Below are 16,245 nucleotides of genomic sequence, written 5' to 3'. Positions count from 1 at the left end.
GAAACAATGTCGAGAACAATTTTATTCTAATCAGTTTTATAATGATTGTACCGCAATCTGTGGCTTTGAATCTGGTGTTTTTTATTATACTCCACTTTAAAATATTGAACTTTTATTTATATGAAATTATCCGTTCATGTGACGTTTGAATATTAATATGAGGAACGATAGTTAATATAAGCTTCGGTCGGGGGAAAGAATGTAGCATAGAACAACGAGGAAACGTCGTCGTAACAAAGTATTTCCCGCGCTATCGCTTGCTTGTTTTACACAATCGTAGCTAGAATTTCAAGTTGTGCTCTGCAAAATCTATCGAAATGGCAGTTTTCGAGTCACCAAAACCAAGAATAAACTATTCTATGCTGTCTCAATATATCAGCAGACCGATTTGCTTTGTTGGACGTGTTGAGAAGGTAATATGTTAGTGTTTTTATTGGGTCTAACGTTAGTTCAGCACTAGAAATTGGATGGCAGTCTTGACGAAAGGGTCGTGGTACACAGCCAGAAATGGCAATGGAATTCGCTACTTTTATAACTAACTAGCAAGTTAGCATGACTAAATCGCAATTCATTGTTTGTCGTCTATGACAGGTCCATCCAACAGGAAAATCATTCACTCTTTCGGATGGAGAAGGGAAGTCTGCATCAGTGGAACTTAACGAGCCCGTGAGTACAGTTGCAAGACGTAACCAACTAACTACAGTAGACTGGTTGAACAGTAGCTATCTTCTAGGAATTAGGAATGAAAAGATCTGACAATGACAACATGACATCACTAAACTGAAAGTGAACATTTGTACTTGAGAATCAAAGGCATATGGCTATTAGTGCATTGTTTCTCTTTCCCAGCTTGATGAGGAGCTGAGTGGGGTGGTGGAGGTGGTTGGTGTAGTGTCCAACAAAGGGGCAATAATGGCCTCTGCATACAACATGCTCAGAGAAGACCAAGGCATTCCTTTCGGTAAGTATGTCATCTCTCCTATGCAAACAGGAATTTTTTCTCGAAGGTACACTCTGCAAAATTACATCATTATACACAGCAGAGTGACTTCCTGCAACAAAATCAAAAAAATATGCTTTCTTGCCAATGTGGGCAGTGCAGCATACCTCAAGGGAGAGCACAGATTTGGGAGAAACAGTAGTGGTAGTCATATTTGAATTCTTGTTGATGATGTTGCCCCACGGCGGGATGATATTGCTGAGTGTATTTTTCAACTTGCCAAAGACTGTTTAGCTGGTCTGACCTCTTAGGTTTTTTTTTACAGATCTATGTTTTTTACATATTTGTTTATTTTTCCTTTCCAGACCTGGAGCTGTACAATGAAGCCCTGAAAGTCATCCATGAATACCCCCAGCACTATCCATTTGAATTATCCACCAGTGGATGAGCACTATCCAAATATTCATTCAGATCATTGTCAATGTGAACCTCAATTGACTTGTTGCCTTGTTAAAAAAAAAATATATATATATATATATATCTATCAGTTCTAAATAGATATGTATAGTTTTTTTCTATTTCTTTGTTTTGAAAATTAAAGCCTTTAACTTGTCTGTGTTTAGTAATTTCTTCATAAATAAACCCAAAATGACCTATGATACAGAGTTTGAGATTATTAGCATCAACTGAACTGTGCTTTATTGACATCTCAACTCAACCAAGTTACTTTCTCAGTATAATTGATATAAACTGTATTTCAAATCTGAATTGAAATGGCTGTGTTATAGTACCCTCTGTTGGTACAAATGTTCAACACAAGCTACTGTACTGCTGTAACCACACTTCTCTACCCTGCCACCAAGTGGTGAGGTAGGAACTAAAATAAGCTTCAGCAACACACTTATCAGCAAAAAGTGAAGTTTCCCCACACACAATAAACTGAATGTTAACTTTCAAGACTTTGTGTTGCTTTTCTTTTATTGTATCACAGGAATGTATTCATGGGTGGAGTTGGGATTGTGTTCCTCACATTGTTTTGACAAACGCTCTCTAAATATTATGACATCTATGAATGGTTTGCATTCTTGACTTAATCTGAGGTACACAATTAACAGTGAACATCACTAGTGTAATATTCAAACTAATGTTCTCATCTGTAGAAGCTGCACAGACTATGTGCTTTTCTCAAAGGAGTTTCATTTCTCAATCGAGTCATATGGAAGACCTATTTTTGGGGCTGTAGTGGAGCGGGTTGGAGAACTTCAAGTTCCTCAGTGTCCACATCACTGAGGATCTATCATGGTCCACACACCAACACAATCATGAAGAGGGCATGACAATGCTTCTTCCCCCTCAGGAGGCTGAAAAGATGTGTCATGGGGCCTGAGATAAGATCTGTCATGGGGCCTCAGATAAGATCTGCCATGGGGCCTCAGATAAGTTCTGTCATGGGGCCTCAGATATTCAAAAAGTTAATACAGCTGGACCATTGACAGAATCTTGACTGGCTGCATCACCGCTTGGTATGACAACTGCTTGGCATCCGACCACAAGGCACTACAGAGGATAGTGGGTACGGCCCAGTACGTCACTGGGGCTGTACTCCCTGCCAACCAGGACCACTCTGCTAGGCGTGGTCAGAGGAAGGGCATACAAATTGTCAGCCACCAGCCACCCAAGTCACAGACTGTTCTCTCTGCTACCGCACGGCAAGCGGTACCGATGTACCAAATCTCAAACCAACAGGACCCTGAACAGCTTCTAACCCCAAATCCTAAGACTGCTAAATAGTTAGTTAAATAGTTAACCAAATAGCTACCCAGACTTTCTGCATTGACGCTTTTTGCACTAACTTTTTTGACTTATTACATACGCTGTTGCTACTGTTTATTATCTATCCTAGTCACTTTATTCCTAGTTATATGTACATATCTACCTCAAATACTTTGTGCCCCTGCACATCGACTCGGTACTGGTACCCCATGTATAGCCAGGTTATTGTTACTCATTGCATATTTATTATACATTTTATTATTACGTGTTATTACATCTTTATGTGTAAGCCATCATTGTAAATACAAATTTGTTCTTAACTGACTTGCCTAGTTAAATAAAGGTTAAATAAAAAATAAAGATATTTTATAGGAAAGGGTCTATTTCTCTATTTTCTCTCTCTGCATTGTTGGGAAGGACCCATAAGTAAGCGTTTCACTGTTAGCCTACACCTGTTGTTTACGGAGCATGTGACAAATAAAATTGTATTTGATTTTGAAATGAAAAATAAATAAAATATTTCTTAATGGCACAAGAGCTGTAATGATTGTCTGATAGTGGTACTATTATTCGATATGTTGCTTGCTATATTCTTCTTCTTGATGGGTGGGAAAGGAGAAGAGTAGCCTAGGGGAAGGCAGGACAGCTGCATATTATGGCATATTCAGACATACTGTAGATACATACAAGATTGTTAAGTTGCTAGCCTATCACCTTCACTAGATATCACATCTCCCAATCAGAGACAGTCTGTCAGAGAGAGGGATAGAGAGACTCTGACTAACTCTTTTTTATAATAGTTTGCATACCAAGGCAGACATTTCTTCAATTAACTTCATGTTGCTCTTTTTCATGAATGTAACGACTCTCCATCATACAATATGAACTATGTTCAAAACAACCTCTTTCCCAGTTTCACATATCTATCCCAGCATGCCTATCAGGTACCCATCTAAAAGGTCTGATACAACCACATGAAGCACTCAAATCAGTCAAAGTTGAAGCTGAAAACTGCCACATGTTTAACAAATGATCCAAGTATGGCGGGTTCAGGAAAACTACATACCCGCAGGCCACTCATGTATGAGCACCCAAGGGCATAAAACGGTTATTCCTGAGTTCTGCTTGCTGCTGCAGATACATCTAACACTTTGAAGTCACGTTTCGTACATTTTGAGCACTTCTTTTTTATTAAACTGAACACCCACAGTTCAGGCCGGCCAAATTTAGTTTTACAGTTTTAATACCAAGCCTCGTTGGTGCTTGTACACAAGCTGCAAGGCAAATGCTGTAAAAAAGGGAAAAGGTCACACACCAGCTTCTCTGCAGCTTCACATCTCCCTAAATAACAGGCCTTTTGGAATTCATCTAGTTCAATACCATGGATGCCACTGCAAGTCCTATCAAGGGCTTATTCATTAGAACATTTAGAATTTTGCAGATAGAACACAGCACATTTAGAATGTTGCAGATAATACATGGAACATTTAGACTTGCAGATAGAACATGGCACATTTAGAAGGTTGCAGAAGGAACACAGACCTTTAGAATGTTTCCGATAGAACATGGAACCTTTAGAATGTTTCCGATAGAACATGGAACCTTAAGAATGTGTCTGATAGAACATGGAACGATTAGAATGTTGCCATATTTATATCCGCAGCAACGCTCTGACCATTGGACCGTGTTGAACAGCACACCCCCATATCTAGTCATAACACTATTTGGTGTTTTGGCCTCACGGATGACAGACCGTGCTAACTCCAAACTGATGGAAAGACAAGACAACCTGTGTTAGAGTCTCTCCATCAGAGCCTGCCGCTTCCGTGGAGTTGTTTTCTATATGGTCTAATGTTGTTTGTCTTTCATTATCTCAGTCGCATGTTTAGTTGCTGCACCAGGAGAGATGGCAGGAAGCCGCCCTCCAAACTCCCTGGCCGGTGGTGGCGGGGCTGGCATCGGTCCTGCCGCCAGGCTCTGTTGGTTTAACAGCCTGGCCCAGACACCCAGCCTGAGCCCAGACACTGACCCAGTACCCACTCACACAGTGCCAGAGCATGGCTTTCACAGCACCACACTGAATAATAATAACACTACATGCCACTGAGCAGACACTTCCATCCAAATCGACTTACAGCACAGTACAGTGCATACATTTTTTGTAAGTGTAGGCCTTTGTAATCCCTGTGGGAATTGAAGCCACAACCTTGGATTTAGCTAGTGTCCTGCTCTTACCAACAGAGCAACACAGGACTTCCATTCCAGCCAGGCAGTTATCAAGGAACATTCCTTCAACATTCTCGGAAGCAGAACCTTTTGACAGGCATGTTCTGTGGTTTGACATCTTTATAGTCTACTGTGCCGTGACACAGGGTTAGTAGTGCCTGGAAGGAAAAGCATCATGATCCCTGTCACATAGTGTAGATGTAGATCACTTCCCCCCTCCAGCTAGTGAGCACCCTCCTAGGCACCCTTCAACTAGGGAACTAGGGAAGTTTATGGCCGATTCCTTAGGAGGACATTTTAAGTGTGAAATACAAATATTTTAGGCTACTAATGCAACTAACTCCTGTGTCCTATTGTGAATATAGGTTGGTAATTGGAGCATTTTAACAGTTCGTAATGTAGTTTAGACTGTGTTTGATAATATGTCATGAAGTTTGCACTCTTGGGTTCCTGTGATAGTGAGTGACCTTGATGAAGTCGCTCGGTGTTTTTGTTACATCTTCAGAAAACACATTGTGTCAACATCTGTAGTCTTTCTGGCCTGTTGCACCAACCTGACATATCTCACGTGAAGGTTGCTAACCTTTTCAGCTAGAGCAACCCCTCTTTCTCAGGCACTTTTGATTTACGTCGTCTAGAATTGCCATAAAAACCCTGTCGGTCATGTCTCTGTACTGTGAGTTATAGGAAGGAGACAGGTACAATGAGGATGTTTCTTTCATATTGCAGACATCCAGATGAGGTCTGGTACTTGCTATTCCATGAACTTGTGGGGTTGCTGCTTGGAGTGGGTCCAAGATGTAACTCAATGGTCATTGGTCAATGATGTTTTCCTCCTATTCCTTTCCTTTAACAGATAATTCACTCCATCCCTACGCTCTTAGAAAAAAAGGTGCTGTCTAGAACCTAAAAGTGTTATTTGGCTGTCCCCATAGGAGAACCTTTTGAAGAACTATTTTTGTTTCCAGATAGAACCCTTTTGGTGTAAATCGCTGACCTACATGTACTCCAGACCTAGGTCAAAATTGTGACTGGAACTCTTGAAATGCACATTGCTTACTTGGTTTGACCAACATACAAGGTGGGCTGAGTTTGCACTTTTGGGATTATTACACTGGTTTCATTGTAGGCTAGCCTACCGGTCAAGCTAAATCAAGTGCACCTCAGGTTTTTTTAAGGATTTGACTTATATTTGATCCAGGTCTACAGTACTCATGTGTTTTACCCCATAAGTCATATTTAGTGCCATATTGGCCCTGTTGAGTTTTAGTAGCATGTCGGTGAGGGTTGGTATTTGACTCAGTGGATCATTGTAGAAACTCAGTCACTCTGAACATTGAACCATGCATTGATTGCTGGATGAGTAAGTACTCACATTAAAATCTTCAAAGATGGAGTAGTAAAACCCTTCCGGGGGGTTGGAGGGGGGGGGGGGGGGTGTCTGTGGGTTCAATAAGACTCAATCGCCTACAGCTATGAATATAAACATATACAGTAGTCCCACCAAGGTTATTTATTTGATTGTGACACGTTAATAACATTAGAGGTTGGGTGGAAAGGATGTTGAAGGTTGATAGGCCACAATATGGTTTATGCATAGGGCCTATCAATAAATATTATAGACCAATAGTTGGCATGAATGATGACTGAGAAAACAAGGTGGTGTGACTGACCTCAATATTGTAGAGTGAGAAAAAAATGATTTACTTTTGATGTTATCAATATGAAAAATGTGCAATAACCTAAACTCCTTTTTTCCCATCAATCTGATAATAATCAGCCCTGTAGCTTTATAAAATACTGGTAAAGGGAGGCATCCCCGTGCTGTTTGACAACAGTGCGATGATAGGTGCGCTTCATAAATATTCAGTGTTCCCAGTGCAGCCCCCTCGTGCAGGTTTGAATCGATTCGAGCGGGTTGATCACCGTTATTCTCTCTTGCTTTAGAACTAAACCGGGGATAAAAACTCGCCCACCGGATTATGTAATTGAGACCAAATGAGCGGACTATTACTGTGATCGATTGTATTTAAATGAGAATCAAGGTAAAGTTTAATTGATTTGAAACGATGTTACGTAACACATTCGTGTCAAGTGTAAGCTATTGAACATGTAGAGAGAATATTGTTGTAGACAATCCAATGACAATCGCATTTGTTTGCATATTGTATTCCAGAATGAAATGTATTTATTGTTTTGGATAAATAGTGATAATAATGATGAGTTCGGTTTTGTGTGCGCTTTTAAATCAATCAATCCGTTGATTTGATAGCATTAACCTGTTCTCTGAATAATTTTCAGGAATTATTCATTTATAATCACACATTTACAAGGAAATATTTGCAGCTAAATATTATGAATAAGGCTGGGACAAATTCCAATTCAAATAACTCGATTAAAATGAAATTCATGAAGCAAAAAAATATTTTGTAACTAAATGGGAACATTTTCTGAAGAAAAAAAATGTCTGACCATATCCTGCACATTACTGCTATAAAGGCAAAAAGTAACTGGCAATAACTTTGGTAAAAGAAACAGATGACCTCACACAGAGAACAGTGGTTCTGGTTCCCTGGGTAGTCATTATGATGTTACAGCTGCAGCTATTCCCTCACTGGAGGCTTCATGTACAACCTGCTCCCTTTGCTTGCTAACAAACTATGATATCACATTAGCCCAAATTGATCTGTCGTCATTTAAAATTGTATTATGGTGTTGCCGCCCTCTAGTGTGTACAGAATTCATAGCACTCTTCTGTGACTAGGCGTGTGTCAGTGTGTGTGTCGTGTGTGTCTGTCTGTGTGTCTGTGTGTGTGTGCTGTGTGTGTGCTGAATTAGGAGAAGGTGTCTCAAACTCATGTTTGGTTGGTTCCAGGCTGAGCTGCTGGAAAAGAGGTGAAGATGAGGAAGGTTGTGGAGCTGTTGCTCCTTGTGTTGGTACTAACACACACAGCCAGGGGTCAGGGCAGGAGGAGGAAGGGCCAGAGAGACGACAACCAGGTCCTCCAAAATGAAGGGAAAAGTAAGTGGCTTTCATTAATTCATTAATTCATTAATTAATCAATTTATTCATTCATTCATGTATTCATTCACTCACCTGCAATCCTCTCCACCCTGTCTCTCTTTCCATCCTCTCTCTCTCCCCCCTCCCCAATAGTTCTGATCTGCCCCGTGGAGATCATGTTCATCCTGGACAGCTCAGAGAAGGCCAAGTTGCTGCTGTTTGAGAAGCAGAAAGACTTCGTCCTGCGTTTCAGCACGCGGCTCATGCAGATCCAGGCAGCAGGTTGGAGACTGAGGTTGAGGCTGGCTGCACTGCAGTACAGCAGGTTGGTACTGTAGAGGTTAGAGGGATGAGGCTGACTGTGCTGCAGTACAGCAGGTTGGTACTGTAGAGGTTAGAGGGATGAGGCTGACCGTGCTGCAGTACAGCAGGTTGGTACTGTAGAGGTTAGAGGGATGAGGCTGACCGTGCTGCAGTACAGCAGGTTGGTACTGTAGAGGTTAGCGAGATGAGGCTGACCGTGCTGCAGTACAGCAGGTTGGTACTGTAGAGGTTAGAGGGATGAGGCTGACCGTGCTGCAGTACAGCAGGTTGGTACTGTAGAGGTTAGAGGGATGAGGCTGACCGTGCTGCAGTACAGCAGGTTGGTACTGTAGAGGTTAGAGGGATGAGGCTGACTGTGCTGCAGTACAGCAGGTTGGTACTGTAGAGGTTAGAGGGATGAGGCTGACCGTGCTGCAGTACAGCAGGTTGGTACTGTAGAGGTTAGAGGGATGAGGCTGACCGTGCTGCAGTACAGCAGGTTGGTACTGTAGAGGTTAGAGGGATGAGGCTGACCGTGCTGCAGTACAGCAGGTTGGTACTGTAGAGGTTAGAGGGATGAGGCTGACCGTGCTGCAGTACAGCAGGTTGGTACTGTAGAGGTTAGAGAGATGAGGCTGACCGTGCTGCAGTACAGCAGGTTGGTACTGTAGAGGTTAGAGAGATGAGGCTGACCGTGCTGCAGTACAGCAGGTTGGTACTGTAGAGGTTAGAGGGATGAGGCTGACCGCGCTGCAGTACAGCAGGTTGGTACTGTAGAGGTTAGAGGGATGAGGCTGACCGTGCTGCAGTACAGCAGGTTGGTACTGTAGAGGTTAGAGGGATGAGGCTGACAGCGCTGCAGTACAGCAGGTTGGTACTGTAGAGGTTAGAGGGATGAGGCTGACCGTGCTGCAGTACAGCAGGTTGGTACTGTAGAGGTTAGAGGGATGAGGCTGACCGTGCTGCAGTACAGCAGGTTGGTACTGTAGAGGTTAGAGGGATGAGGCTGACCGTGCTGCAGTACAGCAGGTTGGTACTGTAGAGGTTAGAGGGATGAGGCTGACTGTGCTGCAGTACAGCAGGTTGGTACTGTAGAGGTTAGAGGGATGAGGCTGACCGTGCTGCAGTACAGCAGGTTGGTACTGTAGAGGTTAGAGAGATGAGGCTGACCGTGCTGCAGTACAGCAGGTTGGTACTGTAGAGGTTAGAGGGATGAGGCTGACTGTGTTGCAGTACAGCAGGTTGGTACTGTAGAGGTTAGAGAGATGAGGCTGACTGTGCTGCAGTACAGCAGGTTGGTACTGTAGAGGTTAGAGGGATGAGGCTGACTGTGCTGCAGTACAGCAGGTTGGTACTGTAGAGGTTAGAGGGATGAGGCTGACTGTGCTGCAGTACAGCAGGTTGGTACTGTAGAGGTTAGAGAGATGAGGCTGACTGTGCTGCAGTACAGCAGGTTGGTACTGTAGAGGTTAGAGAGATGAGGCTGACCGTGCTGCAGTACAGCAGGTTGGTACTGTAGAGGTTAGAGGGATGAGGCTGACCGTGCTGCAGTACAGCAGGTTGGTACTGTAGAGGTTAGAGAGATGAGGCTGACTGTGCTGCAGTACAGCAGGTTGGTACTGTAGAGGTTAGAGAGATGAGGCTGACTGTGCTGCAGTACAGCAGGTTGGTACTGTAGAGGTTAGAGGGATGAGGCTGACCGTGCTGCAGTACAGCAGGTTGGTACTGTAGAGGTTAGAGGGATGAGGCTGACCGTGCTGCAGTACAGCAGGTTGGTACTGTAGAGGTTAGAGGGATGAGGCTGACCGTGCTGCAGTACAGCCTTGTGCCCTCGAGCAAGGCACCTAACTCTAACTGCTCTCCATCTTCTTCTTCTTTTTCTTCTCCTCCTAGTTCTGTTTCTCTGGAGCACAACTTCCGGGACTGGCAGGATGTGGATGTGTTCCAGAGCAGAGTGGCGTCCATGGCCTACATCGGACACGGAACCTACTCAGCCTTCGCCATCACTAACGCTACACAGGTCTGCATATCATTATCTAGTAGCGCTTTATTTGGATTGTCCCTTGCAGATGGTTGATGGCTGTTAAACTAACTATCCACTAAACCTAACCCTAGTCCTAGCCCCAAGCCAATAGGGTTGCATATGAAAGTTTGTTGATAGTTGGATTGTCCATAGAGGACTATCCAAAAAAAAGTCAACCCAATTGAGAACAAAGTGCACCACACCAAAAAACAAGTATTAGACCCAATACCAAAGTACAATCAAATGATTATAACACCCAGATGTTTAGCCGTGAGACAGCGGCCAACAGCCTGAGGGTGATGTTGCTGATGACTGACGGCGTGGACCATCCCCGTAGCCCCAGTGCTGTGACCGCCGCGTCCGAGGCCAAGAACCACAACATTCGTCTGTTCACCATCGGGCTGTCGGGTCTACCCAGGGATATGCCCACCAATGCCAGGTTACGTTCCATCGCCAGCGCCCCGCCACAGCAGCACGTCCTCAGCCTTACAGACAACCTGCTGGAGGATAAACTCTTCAGAGAACTGGTGAGTGGTAGTGGGAGTGAGCTGTCCTCAAGGATGCCAACATGTCTTGAGATTCCCATACAATTCTAGATGTTTATGTTTTCCTTCACCCCCTAAATCCCAATTCAGTTGGGCTCATGCAGTCAGTTACCTGACCAGGATTGCAATTACTCAATTTAAACATGTACATTACTGAGCACCTAAGTGTGAGCTATCAAAATATAAAGCGCTGTTATTTCTTCTTTTTTAGAGCGCGCTTGTCAACACAGGGGTAAGTATGTGCCTTTTTCTGGTAACCATCCATTTGGAATGTAAAGATGACTATCTCTGAGGTGTATACTCAAATGTTGCTTCTCTTGGTTCCAGTGCCCACAGCCGAAGTCCTGTCTGTGTGATAAAGGAGAAAGAGGTCCCCCTGGAAGCCCAGTGAGTCCACTTCTGTCTCATCGTCTAACCCATTCTTGTTTTTGCTCAAAAGCACCCTCTAGTAGCCAGTGCATACCATACGCTATAACTCTTCTTCAGTTTTCATTTTGTTGTCCTCTTCTGTCTTTTGTCAATTCATTCAATTCAGGAAGTACACTGACATTTTAATTCCAATTTTGGTCATTGAAAAGCACTGACTGGTTTGATGAATTGACCTCATGTGTCCAGGTTGATGTGTCCAGGTTGACAGTGGTTTACTCTGCAGTACAGAGGAGCAGTAGTCCTCAGACAGGCCTGTGTTATTGCTGGCATGTTCACCAGTTGGACAACCATGGGCTGTAACCCCCCTACATATCATTTTGTATGCAACCAGGGGCTTTTCCAGTCATAGCCCCCCTGTCTCTAACCCCCCCTAACTACTCAACGCCCCTGTAACACCCCTGAATACTCATAGCAGGTGCTCATAGCAGGGGCATCTGGCCTCATTGTGAATAGGATGAGGTGTATCTGGCCTCTGTGTATACAAGAGTGGTCCTGGGCATCACATCAAAGAGTAGGAAGTGTTTCCCACACTGCAAGTGTAGCAGGCCTGTACTGTGAGAGGGGTCGAAGGGTCATGGCGTAAAATAAAAGAATAGCGTAGTGGGACTTTGTGTGTTTTGACTAGCAGGCCTTTTGAAGAGAGGCTTTAGGCTGGAAGCAGTGGTCAAGGATAGGAGATTAGGTGTGGGCAAACACACAGGGAGGGGATGAGCATTAGGGTGTTAGGGAGTTGACTGAGGCTAAACGTCACAGAGGCCCCTGACACTATTGAGTTAACTGAGGCTAAACGTCACAGAGGCCCCTGACACTATTGAGTTAACTGAGGCTAAACGTCACAGAGGCCCCTGACACTATTGAGTTAACTGAGGCTAAACGTCACAGAGGCCCCTGACACTATTGAGTTAACTGAGGCTAAACGTCACAGAGGCCCGTGACACTATTGAGTTAACTGAGGCTAAACGTCACAGAGGCCCCTGACACTATTGAGTTAACTGAGGCTAAACGTCACAGAGGCCCCTGACACTATTGAGTTAACTGAGGCTAAACGTCACAGAGGCCCCTGACACTATTGAGTTAACTGAGGCTAAACGTCACAGAGGCCCCTGACACTATTGAGTTAACTGAGGCTAAACGTCACAGAGGCCCCTGACACTATTGAGTTAACTGAGGCTAAACGTCACAGAGGCCCCTGACACTATTGAGTTAACTGAGGCTAAACGTCACAGAGGCCCCTGACACTATTGAGTTAACTGAGGCTAAACGTCACAGAGGCCCCTGACACTATTGAGTTAACTGAGGCTAAACGTCACAGAGGCCCCTGACACTTATGAGTTAACTGAGGCTAAACGTCACAGAGGCCCGTGACACTATTGAGTTAACTGAGGCTAAACGTCACAGAGGCCCCTGACACTATTGAGTTAACTGAGGCTAAACGTCACAGAGGCCCCTGACACTATTGAGTTAACTGAGGCTAAACGTCACAGAGGCCCCTGACACTATTGAGTTAACTGAGGCTAAACGTCACAGAGGCCCCTGACACTATTGAGTTAACTGAGGCTAAACGTCACAGAGGCCCCTGACACTATTGAGTTAACTGAGGCTAAACGTCACAGAGGCCCCTGACACTATTGAGTTAACTGAGGCTAAACGGCACAGAGGCCCCTGACACTATTGAGTTAACTGAGGCTAAACGTCACAGAGGCCCCTGACACTATTGAGTTAACTGAGGCTAAACGTCACAGAGGCCCCTGACACTATTGAGTTAACTGAGGCTAAACGTCACAGAGGCCCGTGACACTATTGAGTTAACTGAGGCTAAACGGCACAGAGGCCCGTGACAATATTGAGTTATTTGAAGCTATACGGCACAGAGGCCCCTGACACTATTGAGTTGACTGAGGTTGTATATGCTACCACTTAAGGTTTGAGGCTGATAATACATAGAGAGGTCACAGGAAGAGCATAGACAGGGACACGCACCGAACGACCACGGTCACCTACTGTACGCACAAATCTACACACACCATGGGGATGTTATGGGAACAACCAGGGATGAAGAAGGGCCCCAAAAAGTCACATTCTGGCCAACGATCTGTCCATTCTTTCCTCTGATGGAACGATCTCTCCATTCCTTTGAAATCTGCAGGGGAAATCAGCCCAGCCTGGATCTGACGGTACTCCCGGTCCAAAAGGATTTCATGTAAGTTCTTCGTTTTGTCCTGAGATAATCCCACCATGTTCATTTGTAGTGACAGAAAGAATGCAGTGTTTTTATATACGTTGATGTTTGTTGGAATGTTTTTATATACGTTGATGTTTGTTGGAATGTTTTTATATACGTTGATGTTTGTTGGAATGTTTTTATATATGTTGATGTTTGTTGGAATGTTTTTATATATGTTGATGTTTGTTGGAATGTTTTTATATACGTTGATGTTTGTTGGAATGTTTTTATATACGTTGATGTTTGTTGGAATGTTTTTATATACGTTGATGTTTGTTGGAATGTTTTTATATATGTTGATGTTTGTTGGAATGTTTTTGTTTATGTTGATGTTTGTTGGAATGTTTTTATATACGTTGATGTTTGTTGGAATGTTTTTATATACGTTGATGTTTGTTGGAATGTTTTTATATATGTTGATGTTTGTTGGAATGTTTTTATATATGTTGATGTTTGTTGGAATGTTTTTATATATGTTGATGTTTGTTGGAATGTTTTTATATGTGTTGATGTTTGTTGGAATGTTTTTATATATGTTGATGTTTGTTGGAATGTTTTTATATATGTTGATGTTTGTTGGAATGTTTTTATATGTGTTGATGTTTGTTGGAATGTTTTTATATACGTTGATGTTTGTTGGAATGTTTTTGTTTATGTTGATGTTTGTTGGAATGTTTTTATATGTGTTGATGTTTGTTGGAATGTTTTTATATACGTTGATGTTTGTTGGAATGTTTTTATATACGTTGATGTTTGTTGGAATGTTTTTATATGTGTTGATGTTTGTTGGAATGTTTTTATATACGTTGATGTTTGTTGGAATGTTTTTGTTTATGTTGATGTTTGTTGGAATGTTTTTATATATGTTGATGTTTGTTGGAATGTTTTTATATATGTTGATGTTTGTTGGAATGTTTTTATATACGTTGATGTTTGTTGGAATGTTTTTATATGTGTTGATGTTTGTTGGAATGTTTTTATATATGTTGATGTTTGTTGGAATGTTTTTATATACGTTGATGTTTGTTGGAATGTTTTTATATATGTTGATGTTTGTTGGAATGTTTTTATATATGTTGATGTTTGTTGGAATGTTTTTATATATGTTGATGTTTGTTGGAATGTTTTTATATATGTTGATGTTTGTTGGAATGTTTTTATATATGTTGATGTTTGTTGGAATGTTTTTATATGTGTTGATGTTTGTTGGAATGTTTTTATATGTGTTGATGTTTGTTGGAATGTTTTTATATATGTTGATGTTTGTTGGAATGTTTTTATATACGTTGATGTTTGTTGGAATGTTTTTATATATGTTGATGTTTGTTGGAATGTTTTTATATGTGTTGATGTTTGTTGGAATGTTTTTATATACGTTGATGTTTGTTGGAATGTTTTTATATGTGTTGATGTTCGTTGGAATGTTTTTATATATGTTGATGTTTGTTGGAATGTTTTTATATATGTTGATGTTTGTTGGAATGTTTTTATATACGTTGATGTTTGTTGGAATGTTTTTATATATGTTGATGTTCGTTGGAATGTTTTTGTTTATGTTGATGTTCGTTGGAATGTTTTTATATATGTTGATGTTTGTTGGAATGTTTTTGTTTATGTTGATGTTCGTTGGAATGTTTTTATATGTGTTGATGTTTGTTGGAATGTTTTTATATATGTTGATGTTTGTTGGAATGTTTTTATATATGTTGATGTTTGTTGGAATGTTTTTGTTTATGTTGATGTTCGTTGGAATGTTTTTATATGTGTTGATGTTCGTTGGAATATTTTTATATATGTTGATGTTCGTTGGAATGTTTTTATATACATTGATGGATATATGGATGCATTCACTGTCTGGTCTCTGGTGTCACTGTAGGGGGAACCTGGCATCAACGGAAGGCCTGGGATGGAGGGTATCGAGGTACTGTAGCATAGATGACTAAACCAATCTATACTGGTATATTGTTGACTTATAACTGATGTATAGATTTTTATTGAGATCTCTCCTGTTGTTTTAGGGTCGGCCCGGCACTAGAGGGGAAAAGGTGAGATACCAGTACTACTTGGTGTCCGTAAATGAATTGTGCAAAGATAATTGACCCATGATGGATTAGATACTGAATCATAGTGAAACAGCTGGTCAAGATCCCCATTCTACCCTGACAACAAACAGTAGATTGTAGTGTTTGTTCTACACTACATGCTAGCTAGATAACATCAGTTTTAATCAGTACCCTGGCCCTCTGGCACGCCACGGTTTAAAACGCTCAGCAGTCTTCTCTGATTATAATGTTTTCCAGGGGGAAAGAGGCGAGTGTGGCGTCCCCGGGATGAAGGGAGATCAAGTAGGTTTTTTCTGAATGACTCTCTCCGCTCTCTCCATGCCTCTGCTCTGTTCATTGTAAATGGCTGTCCCCCCACTAACTACTGCTCAGTGCATTCGGATGAATTGCTGACTAAGGATTAACTGCATTGTGAAGAGATAGCTATACGCTAGACTCAACAGCTTGCAAGCTTGTAACTGGGAATGAGAGTTGCACATGTCCTTTTAAAGTTTTTGTGACTTTTGGCTGCAACCTCAATAGGCTGTTATGTCCCTCTTCCCCGCCTTACTGTGACCTGTTCCCACAGGGGCCAGACGGACCTCCAGGCCCTCGGGGACCCAGAGGAGAGCAGGTGACTCAATATAATATAATACAACTTTATTGTCCATATGTTACAGCGAACAATATGGTCAATATGGTGGTGGCATGGCCATTTTGGAGACATGCAGATCAA

The 16,245-nt window shown here is 42.3% G+C and overlaps 2 protein-coding genes across 2 annotated transcripts in view; both read left to right on the top strand.

The window, feature by feature from the left end:
• Positions 1-174: 174 nt before the first annotated feature.
• LOC106588685 (replication protein A 14 kDa subunit) lies at positions 175-1,897 on the top strand. The gene is made up of 4 exons (XM_014177920.3): positions 175-413; positions 592-666; positions 850-961; positions 1,306-1,897. Exons 1-4 carry the CDS (start codon positions 318-320, stop codon positions 1,386-1,388), a joined length of 366 nt encoding a protein of 121 aa, XP_014033395.1. The 5' UTR covers positions 175-317; the 3' UTR covers positions 1,389-1,897.
• A 4,880-nt stretch (positions 1,898-6,777) lies between these two features.
• Positions 6,778-16,245, top strand: part of col28a1a (collagen, type XXVIII, alpha 1a) — a 30,711-nt gene continuing 21,243 nt past the window's right edge. Inside the window, exons 1-12 of the mRNA XM_014177914.3 lie at positions 6,778-6,984; positions 7,815-7,961; positions 8,097-8,268; positions 10,140-10,266; positions 10,530-10,796; positions 11,026-11,046; positions 11,142-11,201; positions 13,390-13,443; positions 15,344-15,388; positions 15,486-15,512; positions 15,768-15,812; positions 16,099-16,143. Coding sequence (XP_014033389.2) covers positions 7,841-7,961; positions 8,097-8,268; positions 10,140-10,266; positions 10,530-10,796; positions 11,026-11,046; positions 11,142-11,201; positions 13,390-13,443; positions 15,344-15,388; positions 15,486-15,512; positions 15,768-15,812; positions 16,099-16,143 — 984 coding nt within the window. The 5' untranslated portion in view covers positions 6,778-6,984; positions 7,815-7,840. The remainder of the gene's footprint in view (positions 6,985-7,814; positions 7,962-8,096; positions 8,269-10,139; positions 10,267-10,529; positions 10,797-11,025; positions 11,047-11,141; positions 11,202-13,389; positions 13,444-15,343; positions 15,389-15,485; positions 15,513-15,767; positions 15,813-16,098; positions 16,144-16,245) is intronic.

The sequence above is a fragment of the Salmo salar genome, chromosome 27, assembly GCF_965601325.2.
Source record: "Salmo salar chromosome 27, fSalSal1, whole genome shotgun sequence".
Classification (NCBI taxonomy): domain Eukaryota; kingdom Metazoa; phylum Chordata; class Actinopteri; order Salmoniformes; family Salmonidae; genus Salmo; species Salmo salar.
Note: the sequence above shows the minus strand (reverse complement) of the source record. Positions and strands in the feature narration are given on the sequence as shown.

What these genes read in the sequence shown, in the direction of transcription:
- LOC106588685 (XM_014177920.3), top strand. Translation starts at nt 318, where the DNA reads ATGGCAGTTTTCGAGTCACCAAAACCAAGAATAAACTATTCTATGCTG. An exon ending in CAGTGGAACTTAACGAGCCC is followed by an intron (nt 667 to 849) that starts GTGAGTACAGTT and finishes TCTCTTTCCCAG; the next exon opens with CTTGATGAGGAGCTGAGTGG. An exon ending in AGACCAAGGCATTCCTTTCG is followed by an intron (nt 962 to 1,305) that starts GTAAGTATGTCA and finishes TTTCCTTTCCAG; the next exon opens with ACCTGGAGCTGTACAATGAA.